Source organism: Chlamydotis macqueenii, chromosome 19 (assembly GCF_036417535.1).
Source record: "Chlamydotis macqueenii isolate bChlMac1 chromosome 19, bChlMac1.mat, whole genome shotgun sequence".
NCBI classification, from domain to species: Eukaryota; Metazoa; Chordata; class Aves; order Otidiformes; family Otididae; genus Chlamydotis; species Chlamydotis macqueenii.
Window position 1 is genome coordinate 1435021 of NC_141574.1, and position 15125 is coordinate 1450145.

The window sequence follows — 15125 nt, forward strand, 5'->3', positions numbered from 1 at the left end:
CATGCAGAGGTGTCACAGCCTGGTGCTGTGCCAAGCACTCAGCATGGGACAGAGGTGGCAGAGAGGGCAGTGAGGGAAAGAGGGGGCTCTTCCCTTATCCACTCACATTGCGCATTTGTGGGGAGGCTTTGAACGATGCACACGGAAAACAGACCATTTCCTCCACTCGATCTGCTGCAGTACCCACAGCGCGGTGTGGTGTCTACGTGCCAGTGCCACAACTCCAGGGCACGCCGCCTGCAAGCGTGCAGCTCCTATGACGCAAGAAACTGCCCCAGCTTGTGCACCAGGGCTGCTCTCCCACCTCCCAGCTCTGGCGCCAGCCCCACTGACACTGCTCTCAAGCTAGGAGGACTCTGGGCAGTTTACATAAGCTGCTGTAAACACCACGGCCTGCTATTATTAGCCTATTAAAGCTAACAGCCAAGGGGATTTAAAGGAGAAAAAAACTTGGTTGAGACACTGCTAGTTCCATGGGGGAGGTGATGTCACTGCACTCTCTGCTGGTCTTGGGGAGGTAAGACTTCCCACTGGGTTCAGACTCCAGACACCTCCTCCTGAAACTAGAGACACTTCATCCAAACAGCTTCCAGTGAAGTATCCAGCTAAATCGGAATATCAGCTGGGCATGTCGAAGCCCATCCTGACCCAGCAGCACGCCCCACTGTCCACATGACACACATGGAGCTCTCTGTGCAGAGGTGAAGTGGGGACTGCATCGTTCCTGGATCTTCAGGCTGGTGCTTGAGTTCCCTGAGCTGTGCTAGTGCCTGTCGCTGTACCAAACCCACGTTAGCCTGAAGGAGCACCATGCCAAAACCGCTGAACAAGCAAGGAATTTTCCCTTCCTGAGATCAGACCCAGAAATCATGTTTCCACATCCCTCCTTTAAAACAGCCCGGAAGTGGGAAGGCCATCTGCCCCATGCTCAGCTCCACGCCTGAGCCCCTCTGCGATGGACAAAAGGAGCTACACCTCAGCTAATTCCCCCTCTCCTTGCTCCACACCTGGAATCCAGAACAAAACACCCTCCCCACCCTTGCAAAGCCTAGGCAGGCCTGTGCCAGACAGCCTGTTGCTCAGGACTCTTCTCCCTGCCTTTTTCCCTAGAAGCAGGTCACACAGCTTCTATCCTGCACCTTCCACGCTTTGCTGCCTTCACCCCCATTTAATCCCCTCAGAGGATGGACAACTTGGGGAGCCCCTCCTCCTTCTCCAGCCCCACCTCCGTTCCCTTCCCAGCCGGCAAAGGGAGGTACCTGCAGGGAAAAGGGCTCTATCCCTGGCGCACAGATCTTGACGGTAAATCCCGTGTCCTGTATGACAATGACCTCCTGGTCATTCCCATCTTCTCCTGGGTCAGCCTCCTCGTGGCCATTCTGCCTGGCATCCTTCTCGCCCTTGAGGCTCTCGTGCGGGCTGCTGCCATTCATCAGTGCCACACCAGACGGGTGCTCTGTGCGGGAAGAGAGGGACAGACAAGGTATGAGCAAAAGGACAGTCCTCTCCGAGTGGCTGGAAAGACCGACTGGGACACCGCCACCGTCCTCCGGCCACCCCGAGCGAACCAGGGGTTAAAAGGCAGCAAGGGTTTTATTCTGCACTTGGTATTTACTAGACATAGGTGTGCCAGGCCCTTCCCTCCCTCCGCCTCGCAGCATAATTAACACATGCTTGCTTGCCCGCGGGGTTTGCATCTTCTACAAACTGTGCCCAGAGAGAGGAGGGAAGGAGAGCAGGAAGGATGGGTCAGCGTACAACACATCCAGATTAGTCTTAAGCAGCCTCTTAATTAAAAGCAATGGGTGTGTGGTGCTCTGCGGCCTGGAGGCAGCTGTAACCTCTGCACCAACACGTTACGCAGCTCCTAACATACCTCCTGGTACGCTACCGCTCAGCCAGGAGCGGAGGGAGGGGAAGGGACGGCAGTTGCATCGCTAAGCTGTGCATCATGTGGCAGTCAGGTTAATCCACAGGCACACAAACAGCTCCCACACCCCTGCCTGCATCTGGCCACCCTCCGCATTTCCAAAATACTCCGCAGCGATCCCATGGTGCCAGGGCGAGGCCTTGTCTGAGCAATTTTATTCAAGGAAAAGGTGACGACATTTTAAGTGCTCATTTAGACAGATGCATCACAGAGGGCCAGGGAGCTCTCTGCACCTTCATCACTCCCACAGCGGTTTGTTTTCTTTTCCAATGAGGCAGGTACTGTCAGAGAGCCAAAAAGGATCTCGGAAGGTGCAGGTCTCCTAGCGCAGCCTGCACCCACCAAACTGGGCTGGGGACCATGCTAAAGGGTGGTCTCTCCAGGGGAGGTGGCAGCTCAACCTCCCTCATTTCTGAAACGCAGACTGGTGCTGTGGCTTGCAGACCTAAAGCTATCACAGCTAGTTCTCGCCTCAGTCCCAGCTGCTCTGGCAGCCCAGAAAAGGCATCCAGCCTTCACCAGGTGTAAGAGGAAGGATGGAAAGGCTACATCCCCTGCACGCCTCCGGAGCACAGTGCCAGGCTGCAGCAACAAGCCTTGAGGCATCCCCGCAGGGTCACAGTCCTGCTCCAGACTACAACTGCCAACAGCAGACCAGCCTCAGAGACCCCTGCCAAGGCTCAACTAGGACACAGCGAAAGAGACAGAAACACGAGGAAAGCAGACCCGTTCCAAAAGGCAGCAGGTAACAGAGCCACCTTAAGCAGCCTCTGCTGCCTTCAACATCTCACGGCTGCTGCTCATGTTCCCTGTCATTCTGCGTATGTCCCTAACACGAGCTGCTCATTTCTCTGACAGGTGAAACCACGGGCAAGCCAGCTGAGAAGCCTGGCTCCGGTAAGCTGCAGTCATGCTAGAAAGGAGGAAGAGAAGCTCCACGCAAGAGCACCTCAAGAGATGTGGTTTCAGAAAAACCATGCCATGAGGGCTGGGGAGAGCCCCTTGTCACACCCTACAGCCAGCACAGCCACGGTCCTCCTGGACTGCCCGAACACGTGGGGGGGGACAAGGAGGGAGACAGCAAAGCTGCGGCAGAAATGCTACACCCAGGGCTACCAGCACCGCAGAGAGGACGACCCACCAGGCTCCAGAGTCAGCCTTGCTCCAGCGCCTGCCCACCCAAACAGGGACAGGCTTCACACGAGAGCTAACCCATGCACACGCTGGTCTCGAGCACAACAAATTCCTTCAGCTGCAAAACAAAGCAAGACAGGGAAAGCCCACGCGCAGCAAGGAAAAGCTACCAGCCAGGACTACACTTCCGCTTCTCGCTACTCAGTGGTATCAGACCCCAAACCACCGATTACTTCAGAAGTCAGAATACTGTGTTTTGTCTGCAGAAATACAACATATTTGCACTTTGCATCCCTCTCCCCCTGCTTGAGCAAAGATGGGGCTGGTACAGCTCTGCGCTTTACGACAGAGGAGACATGTAGAGGCAACACCTTCATGTCTTCTTATGCCAGAAGATCCAGCTCCAGCCAGCACTGTCTAGAAACAGAAGTTAAGCCTGGACTAAGAAAGACCAGCTGCCCAGTAGGTTAACGCTCTGATTTAAGGCCAGCAAAGGCTCTCTAGCGGGGTTTTTACAGAACGGGTATGTTTCCATGAGAAGAGCACATTTCATTTCAATCCCGGCTGGCAGCAGCGCAGGTGAGCTTGCCTGGGGGACGCGCTGCCTGCCGAGTGCTGACTCACCGCATGTGCGCTCCCAGCAGGGAAGCGGAGCTTCACCCGCCTGCCTTAAAGTGGGTCACCGGTTCCCACCGCCCGCTGCAGACCGGCTGCACCGCGGCCTCAGCAGCGCCGGCAGGGAGAGCGAGGCAAGAGCACGGGGCACTTGATTTCACCGTGCTCCCGATGGCAGGAGGTGACACGGACCCCCGACAGACACCTGCACAGACCTCTCTGCTGCCGCTCCTTGTCAGTTCCAGCCCCAAATGGGCCAGCAGCCGTGTTTAGTGCAAGCTCTCACCCGCAGGAGAAAGCGCCACGCGATGCACTCCGAATGGTTTCGCGAAAGGCGGCTGAGTCACAGGGAAGCGGTCCCACCCGCTCCAGGGGCACTACCCAGCCGCTCCTCCCGCTTACTGCCCTGCGCACGCTGCTGGAGACAAGCAGATCCCTCCTGGTACGCAGCGGCCTCAAGACACAGTTTCGCAGTCTCGAACAAAGGCCGTGACCTCCAGTCTCCCCTGTCACTGCAAGGGATGCACCAGCGTCCCAACAAGGACCCTCCTCCTTGCAGCCCTGGGTTTGTACCCGCGGGCGCGTCGCAGGCTGCTAAGCTCCAGCCTGTGCTGGCTGGCAGGCGAGCTGTAACACGATGTTCTCATCGCTGCTCCAGAGCACGGAGCGAACAAACCCCGAGCACATGCAAGACTAGAGCGTCAGGAGAACAGGCAAAGCAAAACACTGAAGCGGGGAGGAGGTGGCACAGGCATCACCTCACAGGAGAAGCCGACTGCAACTCGGATCAGTAAAAGGATTAAGTTTCATCTTTGCACTTGGGCCATGAGAACGCACACCAAGGCGACAGCCCCGGTTTTCATCACGCTGCTGCTTACAGCGAGCCTGCAGAGAAGGCAGGAACGCGAGCGGTTAGGATCCCGCAGTGAGAGGGTGCACACCTGAACATCGCTGGCTGCGCACAGTAACAGACAGCACACATCATGGAAGTGTTAGTAACTAATTAACGTTCAAACTAATCTTCTAAACCAAAGTCAGTCACTAATCCCTTTCTTAGATTATCAGCTCAAAAAGACGGCAACATTACGTCGCTGTGAGTTAGCCTGCTCTGGAGGGACGGCTCTGCAGACAAGCAGCTTCCTTCCCTGTATTTAGTAACAGCGGGGATTATCAGAGGCGCAAAAACTGGAAATTAAACCCCTGCCTTTCCATCACTGCATTTAGGAGTGCATTTCTTATTATCGGCTCCACTGTCGCTCTGAGGGCCCAAATTCTGTCTTTCCCTCCCTCCTCAGAGAGAGGAATTTCAAATTCTGAGCACTGCAAGACAGTTACCCAACCAGCTGTGCCCGCAGCCTAACGCCAGCCGCTGGCAGGCACGACAGGCACGTGGAAAGCAAACAAGGCGCTAAACCAGAAACCAAGCAGCCAGCTCGGGTCGGGTCAGTCACCCTACAGACATCCGGGTGCCACCAGGCACACCAAAAGACAACACCCAAGAGCAAAATGCAGTCACTGCCCAGGGACTGAGCAAAACCAAAATATGGTGATAGAAAAGTAGAATGCAACCTTCAGATGTAAAAAAAAAAAAAAAAAAGTTTCTCATATCCTTGAGGTCCTGGTGCGGGCAAAAGCCACTCCAGCTGAGTCACCATTTGGTGTCACATCAGAGCCGTGCTGTGCCAGTTCATGAAGTGGAAGAGGAGGAAAGCAAGATGCAGCCGAGCGGCTGCTCCCCTCCCACGCTGCAGCACCTGGCTGGGGCCCCGCTGTACCTGCAGCGCTGGAAAGATGCACTAGGCGAAGCAGGAACATCCTGCTCCTGCGCGCAGGGCGGCCGTGGAGCTGCTCCGTCCCTGCAGCTCGGGCATCTCCTCCCACCCCGCCCGTCAAAGGCTCCGAGCAAGAGCAAACGCCGCCGCGGTCCCTCACCACCCCGCTCCTCTCCGCACTGCTGCAGGCCAGGTCCGGCACAGCCACTCCCATCCCTTACAAAGGCCACGTTTGCAGCCACAAACAAGAGAAGGATTGGCCTTATGAATTAAGAAAAAAAGATAAGCAAAACCCCCTTATGTTTGTTTTGCTAGCACAGACAAGGCCCAGGCAGGTCTCTCTGGTGCACACCGCAGGTGGAATATCTCACCACCTCCCTCCTTTTCCTGCTGCCACCTTGCCTCCTCTCTCCCTCGTCCTGCCCCGTCCCACAGGCACAGGGCCATGCGCCCCCGTTACGGGCACACAGCGTTTTGCCTACACAAAGCACGACAGAGTGCCACGCTGCTGAGCACCTAGAAGTGCGAGCTTCTTTTTCTTCCTCCTCTTCTTCTGCTGGTGCTGCTTTGAGGGCAGCACCTGCGCCCGAGAGTCAGGATCACAGCCTGACCTGCCGCCGGGGCAGGCAGCAGGGTCCACCGCTGCAAAACCAGCGCTTGCATCCCAAGCCTTAGCTGACAGCTTGCCGGGGGGGAACGGTGGCATGACTGTCCTTTGGGCCGGTGGGGTTTTCCCCACGCTTGCTGACGGAGCAGAGGAAGGTGTCTCAGGGCTCCCCAGGGAGGGAGCAGCACCTTCACGTTTCGGCACACTCTCCGGGTCCACTAAGGCTGTATCTAAATGCAAGGCTGCTCGTCCCTCACCGCAGCCCTGGCCGGTGGGACGTGCTCCAGGGGCCACATCCCCCCTGTCAGCTGCTGCCACGTGCTCGTCCCAGCGGCAGGATCTATGGGCTACACTGCTGTCCTCAAGTTTCACGCAGCTCTGGCAGGCCTCAAGTGACTGAGCATGATCAACCAGCCCTGCCGGCCCTTCCCCAAGGTCGGCGGGAAGGACAGCCACCACTTGGTATGCCTCTGCCTGCTGGAGCGGGCCGGCAGTGCCGACACAGGGTCTCAAACAGCTCTTATCACAGACCATCACCATTCCGTCTTCATCCTTGGCTTCAAATAGGTCTTGGGTGTATTCGGTGCACTTCTGCAGGCTTCCAGTCACGGCCTTGCTGGGGATGATGTCTGGATACAGCCCAGCATACTGGGCAGCTTCTGGTACCTCCGGGCAGACGGCGCAGCTCGTGGGAGGCTTTGGTAAGAGGGGTGACCTCTCATCAGGTGAGTTAAAGCTGTGCGTCTGGAAGATTAGATCGGTGACATGCCTGCAGCAGTTAGCAAAGAGGCTGTTCCCCATGATCACAAGCAGCCTGGCTCATACAGCACTGGATTAGGAAGTTAGTTTTGCTTGCAAACCTCTTGTGTGCACACATATATTGACGCCCCCACAAGGCAAACTCCTATGCAGCAGCCCTTGTCCTCCGCAGCTGGGACCTGCTCGCCTTCTCATGCAGTCGGTCGCCTTCTCCAAAGAAAGTCCCTGCTTGGCCCCAGAGTGGTGAGAGGCAGAGGACCAGCAGCCAACTCCGCGTGGTGTCCTGCGGACCCTGAGCTCACGTCCCGCGTGCTCGCCAGAATCAGATGCTGGGCTTGTGGCAATTCTCCCAAAGTCGCTGCCCAGCAACCTTCATCCACCCTGCACCCCTCTCCCCGACCGCCACGCTCACAGCGCCACAATATCCACGAGGCAAAAAGCAGCTCCCAGCAGCTGAAGGTCTCCTCTCCCCGCTGCGGCAGAACAAAACCAGACGCGTATCTAACGGGTTCTCCAGGCGCGCTGGCGGAGGGATGCCGGCCCGACCGCCCCAGCCCGGCGGCAGTTATAAATAGCCCGACGGAGCGCTGCACCAGTGCAGCATGGGACGGGTGCTAGAGTGCTCACAGGTTTGGCAGCGCTGAAGCAGTGAGATGCCTTGAATGACAAGGCGCGGGCAGTTACTATGGCACGCCCGGGCCCCGGCACAGCCATCCATACTAAGCAGGCGGGCACAAAACAGCCAGGCAGTGAACCAGTAAGCAGTTTCCAGATGAATTTTCTGTCCTCTCACCCTGCTCTGCCACATCAAACGCAAACAAACCACAAAACCACACATGCAACACCCTAACACCACTCCTCCCTCTGTGCTAATTTAAGAAATCTCAGCAACTGAAGCAGGGATTACGGAGCCGAGATCCCTGCACGCACCAGGTGCCCTGGGGAGGCCGGAGCCGAGCAGGCCGCAGCATGCCTCCAGAGAGGCCTCGTCGCAGCCGCCTGCTCCTTGCCTTCCCCCGGCGACACGAGCCAGGCATCAGGGCCCCTCCGCGTGCCGGCACCATCCCAGACCGACACACACACAGCGCTCGACATTCAGCCACTTGGGTCCCCTCGGCGGTCTCTATTTCCTGGGACACGTGCGAAGAGCGGGATCTTTCAGACGCGATGTGCTGTGCAAGAGCTGCAGCCTGAACCGACCAGCCTTGGATCCACCCAGGAAAGCCTTTGCGTTTGGTGAGCAAACCTGACAACCCCCTCGACTCCTGGGCAGCTCGAGTTTCAGCACAGGCTTCCCCAAAAGTCTCCCGAGTGCTTGACACAGCTTCGCATACAGGAAGGGGCCCAACTCTGCACTGAGCAGAAGAAAAATACATGCCACGTCCCTAGTACAAAAAAAAAAAATCTCAAAACTAGAACAAAGTCAAGACCACACAGCTCACATGAGCGCTTGCTCAAGGCCAACACAACACACACAGAGGAAGGACAATCCCTTCTTCAAAGAAGGCCCTGGGAACGCCCAGAGCAGCCCCCAGAGCCTGCGTGCCAGCAAGGCACCTGCCAGGAGAAAGGCAGACCCCAGGTGAAAAACAGACCAAAAGCTCTCCACAGGAGACCCTGGCTAGCTTCTGTTTTCTTATTAAAGAGAGGAATGAGAAGAACAGTCACTCCCAGCCGTTCCAGCTCCTGCCCCAATAAGCAAGGAGCTCTAAGCACCCCCATGGCTGCTCCTTTGTCCAGGAGCCGCTGGGCTGCGGAGCTCTGAGACGAGGCTCCCCTCGAGCTCAGGAGCCAGCACCAACTTTCAAATTGTATCAGCACCTGTAACTCATGTTATTTCGGTGATTTCTGAGGGAGTTTAAATCTCTTCACAGCTTCAACTCTTCCTCCTTGTCAAGAGAGCTCTGGGAAGAGGCGAAATCTCCCCCCAGAGAAGTACCTGGTCAGGAGGTCTCACGAACCTGGGCAGCACTTCAGCTCAGGCCAAAGCCAGTTCAGAGCAGCCGGTATGTGCTAGCTTTAGCATGTGAAGGCTGGTGTCAGTATAGCAAATGCAAATTAAATTTCAGCTGAAAAATAAATTAAGCAAAATAAATAGTTTAATGAATGTAAATAAATTGACTAAATGAATAGGCATGAGCTCCAGAGACGGCCCTAGTGCAAACATTTCTGCAGGACAGCCCGTCAGGGGACGGAGGTGCCTCCTTCACCTCCCCAGCGGAAACCACAGCTTCCCAGAAACTCTCAGCACTGGAGGTGCAACAAGCACTTCTTTTAATAAAGGCCCACAGTGAAACGGCAGAGCTGCTCTGCTGCAGTCATTAAACTCAAATTGGTTATAACCCATCTGTGGGTAGCGGTATAAGCACGGCATTTATTTTTCAGCAGCCTCACACCACCAGGGACTGACGCGCACGGAGAGGCGGCAGGGCTGCAGCGTGCGGCTGTCTCGACAAGGCCCTCGGCTGGCTGGCCTCGTGCTTTGCATTCCGCACCCTGAGATACCCACGCTGTGCTCTCCACATCTGGGAGCCATGTTTAAACCCATTTGTAAACTTTCTATCTGGCCAAAACTTTGGCAACTCGGTCCTGAAACTGGCTGGCAGGGTGACCCTGCTGCAACAACGTGCAATTCAAACATCACAGACACCGGGAGCAAAGAGTAGGCCCTAAGGCAAAGTGCAAAGATCAACACCAACAAAAACATCAACTGTGGCTGGAAGAGCATGTTTCTCAAATTTCAGGAGACCAGAGCCGGAGCAAGGAATCGCATTTCAGACAGATATCAAAACCAGTCAATAATCCTCCAAGTACATGTATTTTACTCTGGCACGTACCTTCGTTTCGGAAAGCTACGGAGACAGGGAGAGCCCAAGACCGAACTATCCCGTTAGACCGCGTGCAGCAGGACAGCAGGCTTGCAGACAGAAGCTGCCACGCTGGGAGGCAACAGCCACAGCTCCACAGCGTCGCAGGGAAGATTGCAGCTTCATCCCACACTACCGCTGATGCCCGTCACCACAGCGGCTCTGGAGAAAACTCCACACAGCACAAGCCTGGAAAGACCAACTCTGCTGGTCCGGAGAGCCCTACGTGAACCTTAACGTGGCCAAGAGCCCCAAGACCCGCAGAGGCGACGGCGGGGAGCTCAGGGTAGGGTTTGCAGGGGACATCCACTGCTGCGATGCATCCTCAGCAGCTCCCGCCGCCTTCCCACAACCTGCGGCAGAGATGTGCCGATTAGCCCGCAGCTGCCCAGCCAGCCAGCCCTGCGCCAGCGGCCACCCCAGGCCTGCTCAGGGCCACACAGCCCCAGGCAAAGAGGCTGGGTGGCTGCTCCCCACGGCCCTTCGAGAGGGTGCTGCAGGCAGGAGCCTGGGAAACTCACCCGCCCCGCAGAAACCCCTCTGCCAGGGACATCGAGCACCCACCCTACCTCACACAGCGCCATAACCCGAGCCGGCACCAGAGCCCACCTTGCCCTGCACGCGGAGCTGCCAGGCCGGCGGAGGCTTCGCAGGCTTCAGCGCTGCTGACAGTGAAGATGGAGTCTTACCCCCAGCGCCTGCCCACATTACCACCTCCAGCTTCACCCAGCCGCGACGGCGTGAGGTTAGCTAGTGGACAGCCCGGGAAGGAGGGCTGGCGGCAGGCTAATCTGAGGCACAGGAGCTCTGGGACAGCAGGGCAAGAGTCACGATCCTGCAGTTTCACGCTGTTGGACAGTAGCCATACAAAACCCCTCTAAGCCTGCAGCTTTGTCAAAGGGTTGCAGTAGAGCTTTTCTCTTTAAGGTGAAAAGGAAAGGCAAACTAAGAAAACTTTTTTTTTTTTTAAAAAAAAAAAAAGTGCCATTACTCTAATGTCCCTTAGCTGCAGGGAACCTCACTTCAGGGGATTTTTCCCTCAGGACCAGTCAAGCAGCTGGTGAGTACCACAGCAGTTATTTCTTCAGCTTGAGAAAAGAGCTTACTTCTGCGAGCGTGGATCTATTTTCCCACCAGAGAGGGAAGGTTTGTCACCTGTCTACGTGTCTCTATGCCAATTTGTCAGGAGACTGCCAGATAACCACTCGTCCCAGACTCAATAACATCAAAAGGTAGAATGGAACAGAAAGCTCAACTGCCAAACAGGCACGCGTGAGCTCCGTTGCACCAACCACACGCTTGCGCGAGGCGAGAACCAAGCGCTAACCCTGAGACAGCCTTGCTACTACTGGCAAAAACCCGACCTGCTTCCAAAATCCAACGGCCACCGCCATGACGGCAGTAGCCACACTGATTTTCATCTTTCACACTCCGTCCAAGCACTGCCCTGTGGACTGGTTTTACTTCTCAAATGCAAATTTAAAAAAAAAAAAAGCATGAACTTTAGACCTTTAAAGGTTCTGGAAATAACAACTTTCTAGTACAACCAACGGAGCGCGACGCAAGGAAGCAAAGTGAGCACTGGGAAGCTGCGCCAGGAGAGGGGTGCGCTGCCAAGTTCAGTCATTTACAGACGACGAAGGCAAACACAGGACTCTGCAACACAACGCGTTTTTTACCGCGCACGAGGCAGTTCTGCGTCTGCGGGTGGATTTATCTAGGTGCATGTTCCTGACCTACTTACTTCTGCTTTCCAGCTGGGAAACCCACGAGTAAGGTTGCTCAGGCAGAGCAGCGAGCTTCCAGTGGGAGCGTGACTCTTATCCCTATGGCAGAACCGCTCCGGACACGATTCCCCGGGTTCCCATCCCCCATCTTGCCACACAGATGCTGTGTTACCACACACATCTTAACCTTGTAGCGGTGATCAGATTTCTTTTGCACAATATTCCTCTGGTTCTCCCCCAAGAGTCTGCTAAAACTGCATATAAAAAAAAAAACCTTGACTGCCAGCAATTCAGCCCTTTCCAGAGCACCAGCAAACCTCCAAGGTCGGGCGACAGACAGCGATAGCAGATCCCGAGATTAAGAATCAGTCTTCTGACCTTGTTACTAATGCACAGCTACACTTGCCTCCACAGCACTTTTCCATCAACACCTGCACTCTCCTCTTTTTTAACAGAGGACATGGCTGAAGATATGGGTGGCCTGGAAGAATAGGGACAGAGGAGAACAGGGACCTAGCTAGAAAAAGTAAATCTTTGAGCAAGGCGAGGTTGAAAAGCATTTTTTTTTATCTTAACACTGCTAAACTTACACATAAAACAAACTTGTTTAAGGCAGTGACAACTGTAGGAACAAAAATAATCCAAGAAATGCTGCACACAGTGGCTGCCTCTTGATCCTGCGCTAGCTAATAAGAAAGGTAAGTTAACCTATAACTGCCCCCACCAGCAATCGTTACAGGAGCCCCAGCTGCCCAGGCTTTTGTGCATTTCTGCACTCAGAAGGATGGAGAAGCCCCAGCAGTTTTATCTAGCTTGGAGGTAGAGAGCAGCAGTCATCAGCCCTCTCGCCTTTCAGAGGCACAGAAAACAAGCCCCAGGTCTCGCTGCCTGGCAGAGGGGGGCATTTCCTCCGCGAGGAGCCGGCTCAGAGCCTGCCCACCACGCAGCAGTACCAACAGCCTCCTTCAGACAGAGCGGGCACCTGAGGTGGGTGCTCCATGAGGAGCGCTGGGTACGCAAGAGCCAAGGCCGATTTTCCCCGGCAGAAAGAGAGGCCTGGGACCCAAAGCTCGTAACACTGCCGATGCCAAGGCGGGCAGGCTGCCCCCAGCTCACCGCAGCACGGCATGTCTGCCTGGGAGCCATGCGGCCAGAGGCACCGCCTCAGCCCCAGGCTCCCAGACAGGCCAAGAGCCTTCCTCCTCCTCTCCAGACCCACAGGGTGCCTGAGCAGTCGTGCCGTGCCAAAACACGTGGAGGGTTTTTCCACCTCCTTCAGCAACCAGCTCGTGCCCTGAGAGGCAGGGATCACACAGCGTAACTTTTTAACCCAGTTGCTGGCACTGCAGGCCTGACCCTGCTTTAAAAACCAGCGTGTGGCGGGAGGGGCCCGCTTTGAGCACCACGCTCCCCACTCTTGAACTGCGGCCAGCCTGCTCCAGCACCAAACGCCAATGAACTTTGCTTTAGGTGACAAACTTCAAAAATTCACCTTGCCACCATAAAATCAGAGGAGGGAGGAAGTGGCGGGCCACTCGCTCAGAGGACACGAGTGCCTCAGGACGAAGGCCGGCCGCAATCCACCTCTTCCACCCTTTTTTCCTGTATGTTAAAGACCAGAGGAAAAGGCTGAACCTGAAATGAGCACTCAGGACCGCAACCTCTTGAAGATACAACGCACTAAACTCAGAAAAACCCAGAGGGGGGGCAGCCTCGCAGGGTCTGCGCGCAGAGGCCCGGGGCAGGCGCTGGGGACGGTCGGAGCGGGGCTGCACCTCGTCCCTGGCCTGAGCTCCCCGGGCTTCGAGCTAACGCCAGAGCAGCCAGCAAATAACTTGTTAAAACACGTAATTTCCAGCCGAGGTCTCCAACACGCCATCTGCCCTTCCCGGGAAAAGCCAAGTTCTCGCATGTGAGCATTTCCTAACGCGCCGATGGATCCCGTACCCCACGCTCCCGGGACGGCCCGGCCCGCTCCCGCCCACCGCGGCAGAAACACCAGTGCCCGTACCGCCCGGGGTGCACTCTGCGGCCTGGCCGCCGCTCCCGTCGCGCCCGGCCCCACCGGCGGCGGCCCCGCAGCCGGGGCGCGGGCACCGGCCGAGCCAGCCGCACGGATCCGCCGCCCCGGCCCGCACCGCCGCTCGGGCTGCGGCGGGGACGGCCGGGAGAGCGCGCGGGGCCCCGCAGCGGCCCTCCCCCCCGCGGCCGCGCGGTGGTGCGGCCCGGTGAAGGTGACCTTCACCGGGGCCCGGGGCTCCCCGCTCCGCCGGGATGGGACGGTCCCCCGCCGCTTCCCCGGGCGCCTTCCCTCGGCTCGGCCTCACCGGGACGCGGACGAGCGGCGGGAATCACGCGTCCCGGCCCCGCTGCGAGCGCCGCGGCTCCCGGCCCCGGCAGCCAGCGCCTCCCCGGGGACGCGGCAGCCCCGCGGCGGGCTGCGCGGAGCCTCCCCGAGCCGCGGAGCGGGCGGCGGGCCCCGGCACGGCTTCCCTGCGAGCAATGGTGGCCCCAGGGCCGAGGGGGCCCGGAAGCCCGACGGCACGGCGGGGCAGGCGGGCCGGGCCCAGGCCACTCCGGCGGCGTCTGCCCCGGCGGGACCGAGCAGCCCAAGCTGGCAGAAGCGCCCCGGCTGCCCGCCGCGGCCCCGGCCCCCGTTCCCCCGGCATCCCGCGGCCTCCCCGGCGGGCCCCGGCCGCCCCGGCGCCGGAAGGGGGCGGCGGGCCCGCACCACCGTGGCGGGCACCCCCGGGGCGGGCACCCCGGCCCCGCCAGGCCCGGCCCGCGCCCGACCGCAGGCCCCGTCCCCGGCGCCCCCTTACCGGGGCGCTGCTGGCTCTCCGCCGGCCTCCTGCCGCGCGGGCCCGGCTCCTGCTGCTCGCCGCCCTGCGCGGCGGCCGGCACGGCGGCCGGCGGCATCTCGTCCGCTTTAATGACCATGGGGCCGCGCCGAGCCCCGCGCCCGCCCGCCCGCCGCGAAGGACAGCGCCGCTCCGGCCCCACGTGGTGCCGCGGCTCTGCGCGCCGCTACGGCGCGCCGCCCGGGACCAACCTCCGCAACCCGGCGGCAACGCCTTAAAGGGCTAGCGGCGCGCGGCCGGCTCGCCCTGCGCCAGTCGCCCCTCCGGGCCGCCCCCGCCGCACTTGGGACGGGGCCACCGGCGGGGGCACGGCCCAGGGAGGCCCCGCGGGCCAGGGGAAGGGCACCGACTGCCTCAGCTCCCGCTTGGACGCCTCTGACCTTCCCGGAGGCTGCAAGGTCGCCGGCCGGGCGGGCCGCGCCCGAGGCGGGGGGTGACAGCGCCCGGGCTGCCCCGGCCGCGGGCCTGGCCCCCGCCTCGGGAGGGCCCGGCGGGGAGCCGGTGCCGCGGGGCCTGTGCGCCCTGTCCCGCACGGCCACCTCTGCCCCCGCACCTGCCGGAGCTCCGGGACCGGCCCCGGGCCCGCGGGGCGTTGGGGGTTCCCCAGGGCAGCGGGGAACCGGCGGACACGGACGGAGGCCTTTAAAACCGGGCACCTGCCCTGCGCTGGGGTCTCGGGGACAGGAGGGCTGCGGGGCGCAGGCGGGACAGGCGGACAGGGCACGGACCTGGCACCGCGCAACAACGTGCGGCCCAGCAGTTCATAGAATAGGTCACAAAATGGTTTGGGTTGGAAGGCACCCTACAGCTCACCCAGTTTAGGGACCAGTTTGGGTTGTTTAGGGACTCTAAA

General features: G+C 58.8%; 1 protein-coding gene across 3 annotated transcripts in view; it reads right to left on the reverse strand.

Annotated features, from left to right (window-relative positions):
* Positions 1–14382, reverse strand: part of CLUH (CLUH binding protein of NUMT mRNA) — a 38749-nt gene extending 24367 nt beyond the window's left edge. Inside the window, exons 1-2 of one of the 3 annotated variants that reach the window (XM_086762810.1) lie at positions 14234–14382; positions 1260–1456 (exon numbers count right to left, since the gene is read on the reverse strand). In XM_086762810.1, coding sequence (XP_086618936.1) covers positions 1260–1456; positions 14234–14351 — 315 coding nt within the window. In that variant the 5' untranslated portion in view covers positions 14352–14382. Of the gene's footprint in view, positions 1–1259; positions 1457–5967; positions 7251–12903; positions 13141–14233 lie in introns of those variants that run through there. The other 2 variants (XM_086762811.1, XM_086762809.1) reach the window with 2 other exon arrangements.
* Between the last annotated feature and the right edge of the window lie 743 nt (positions 14383–15125).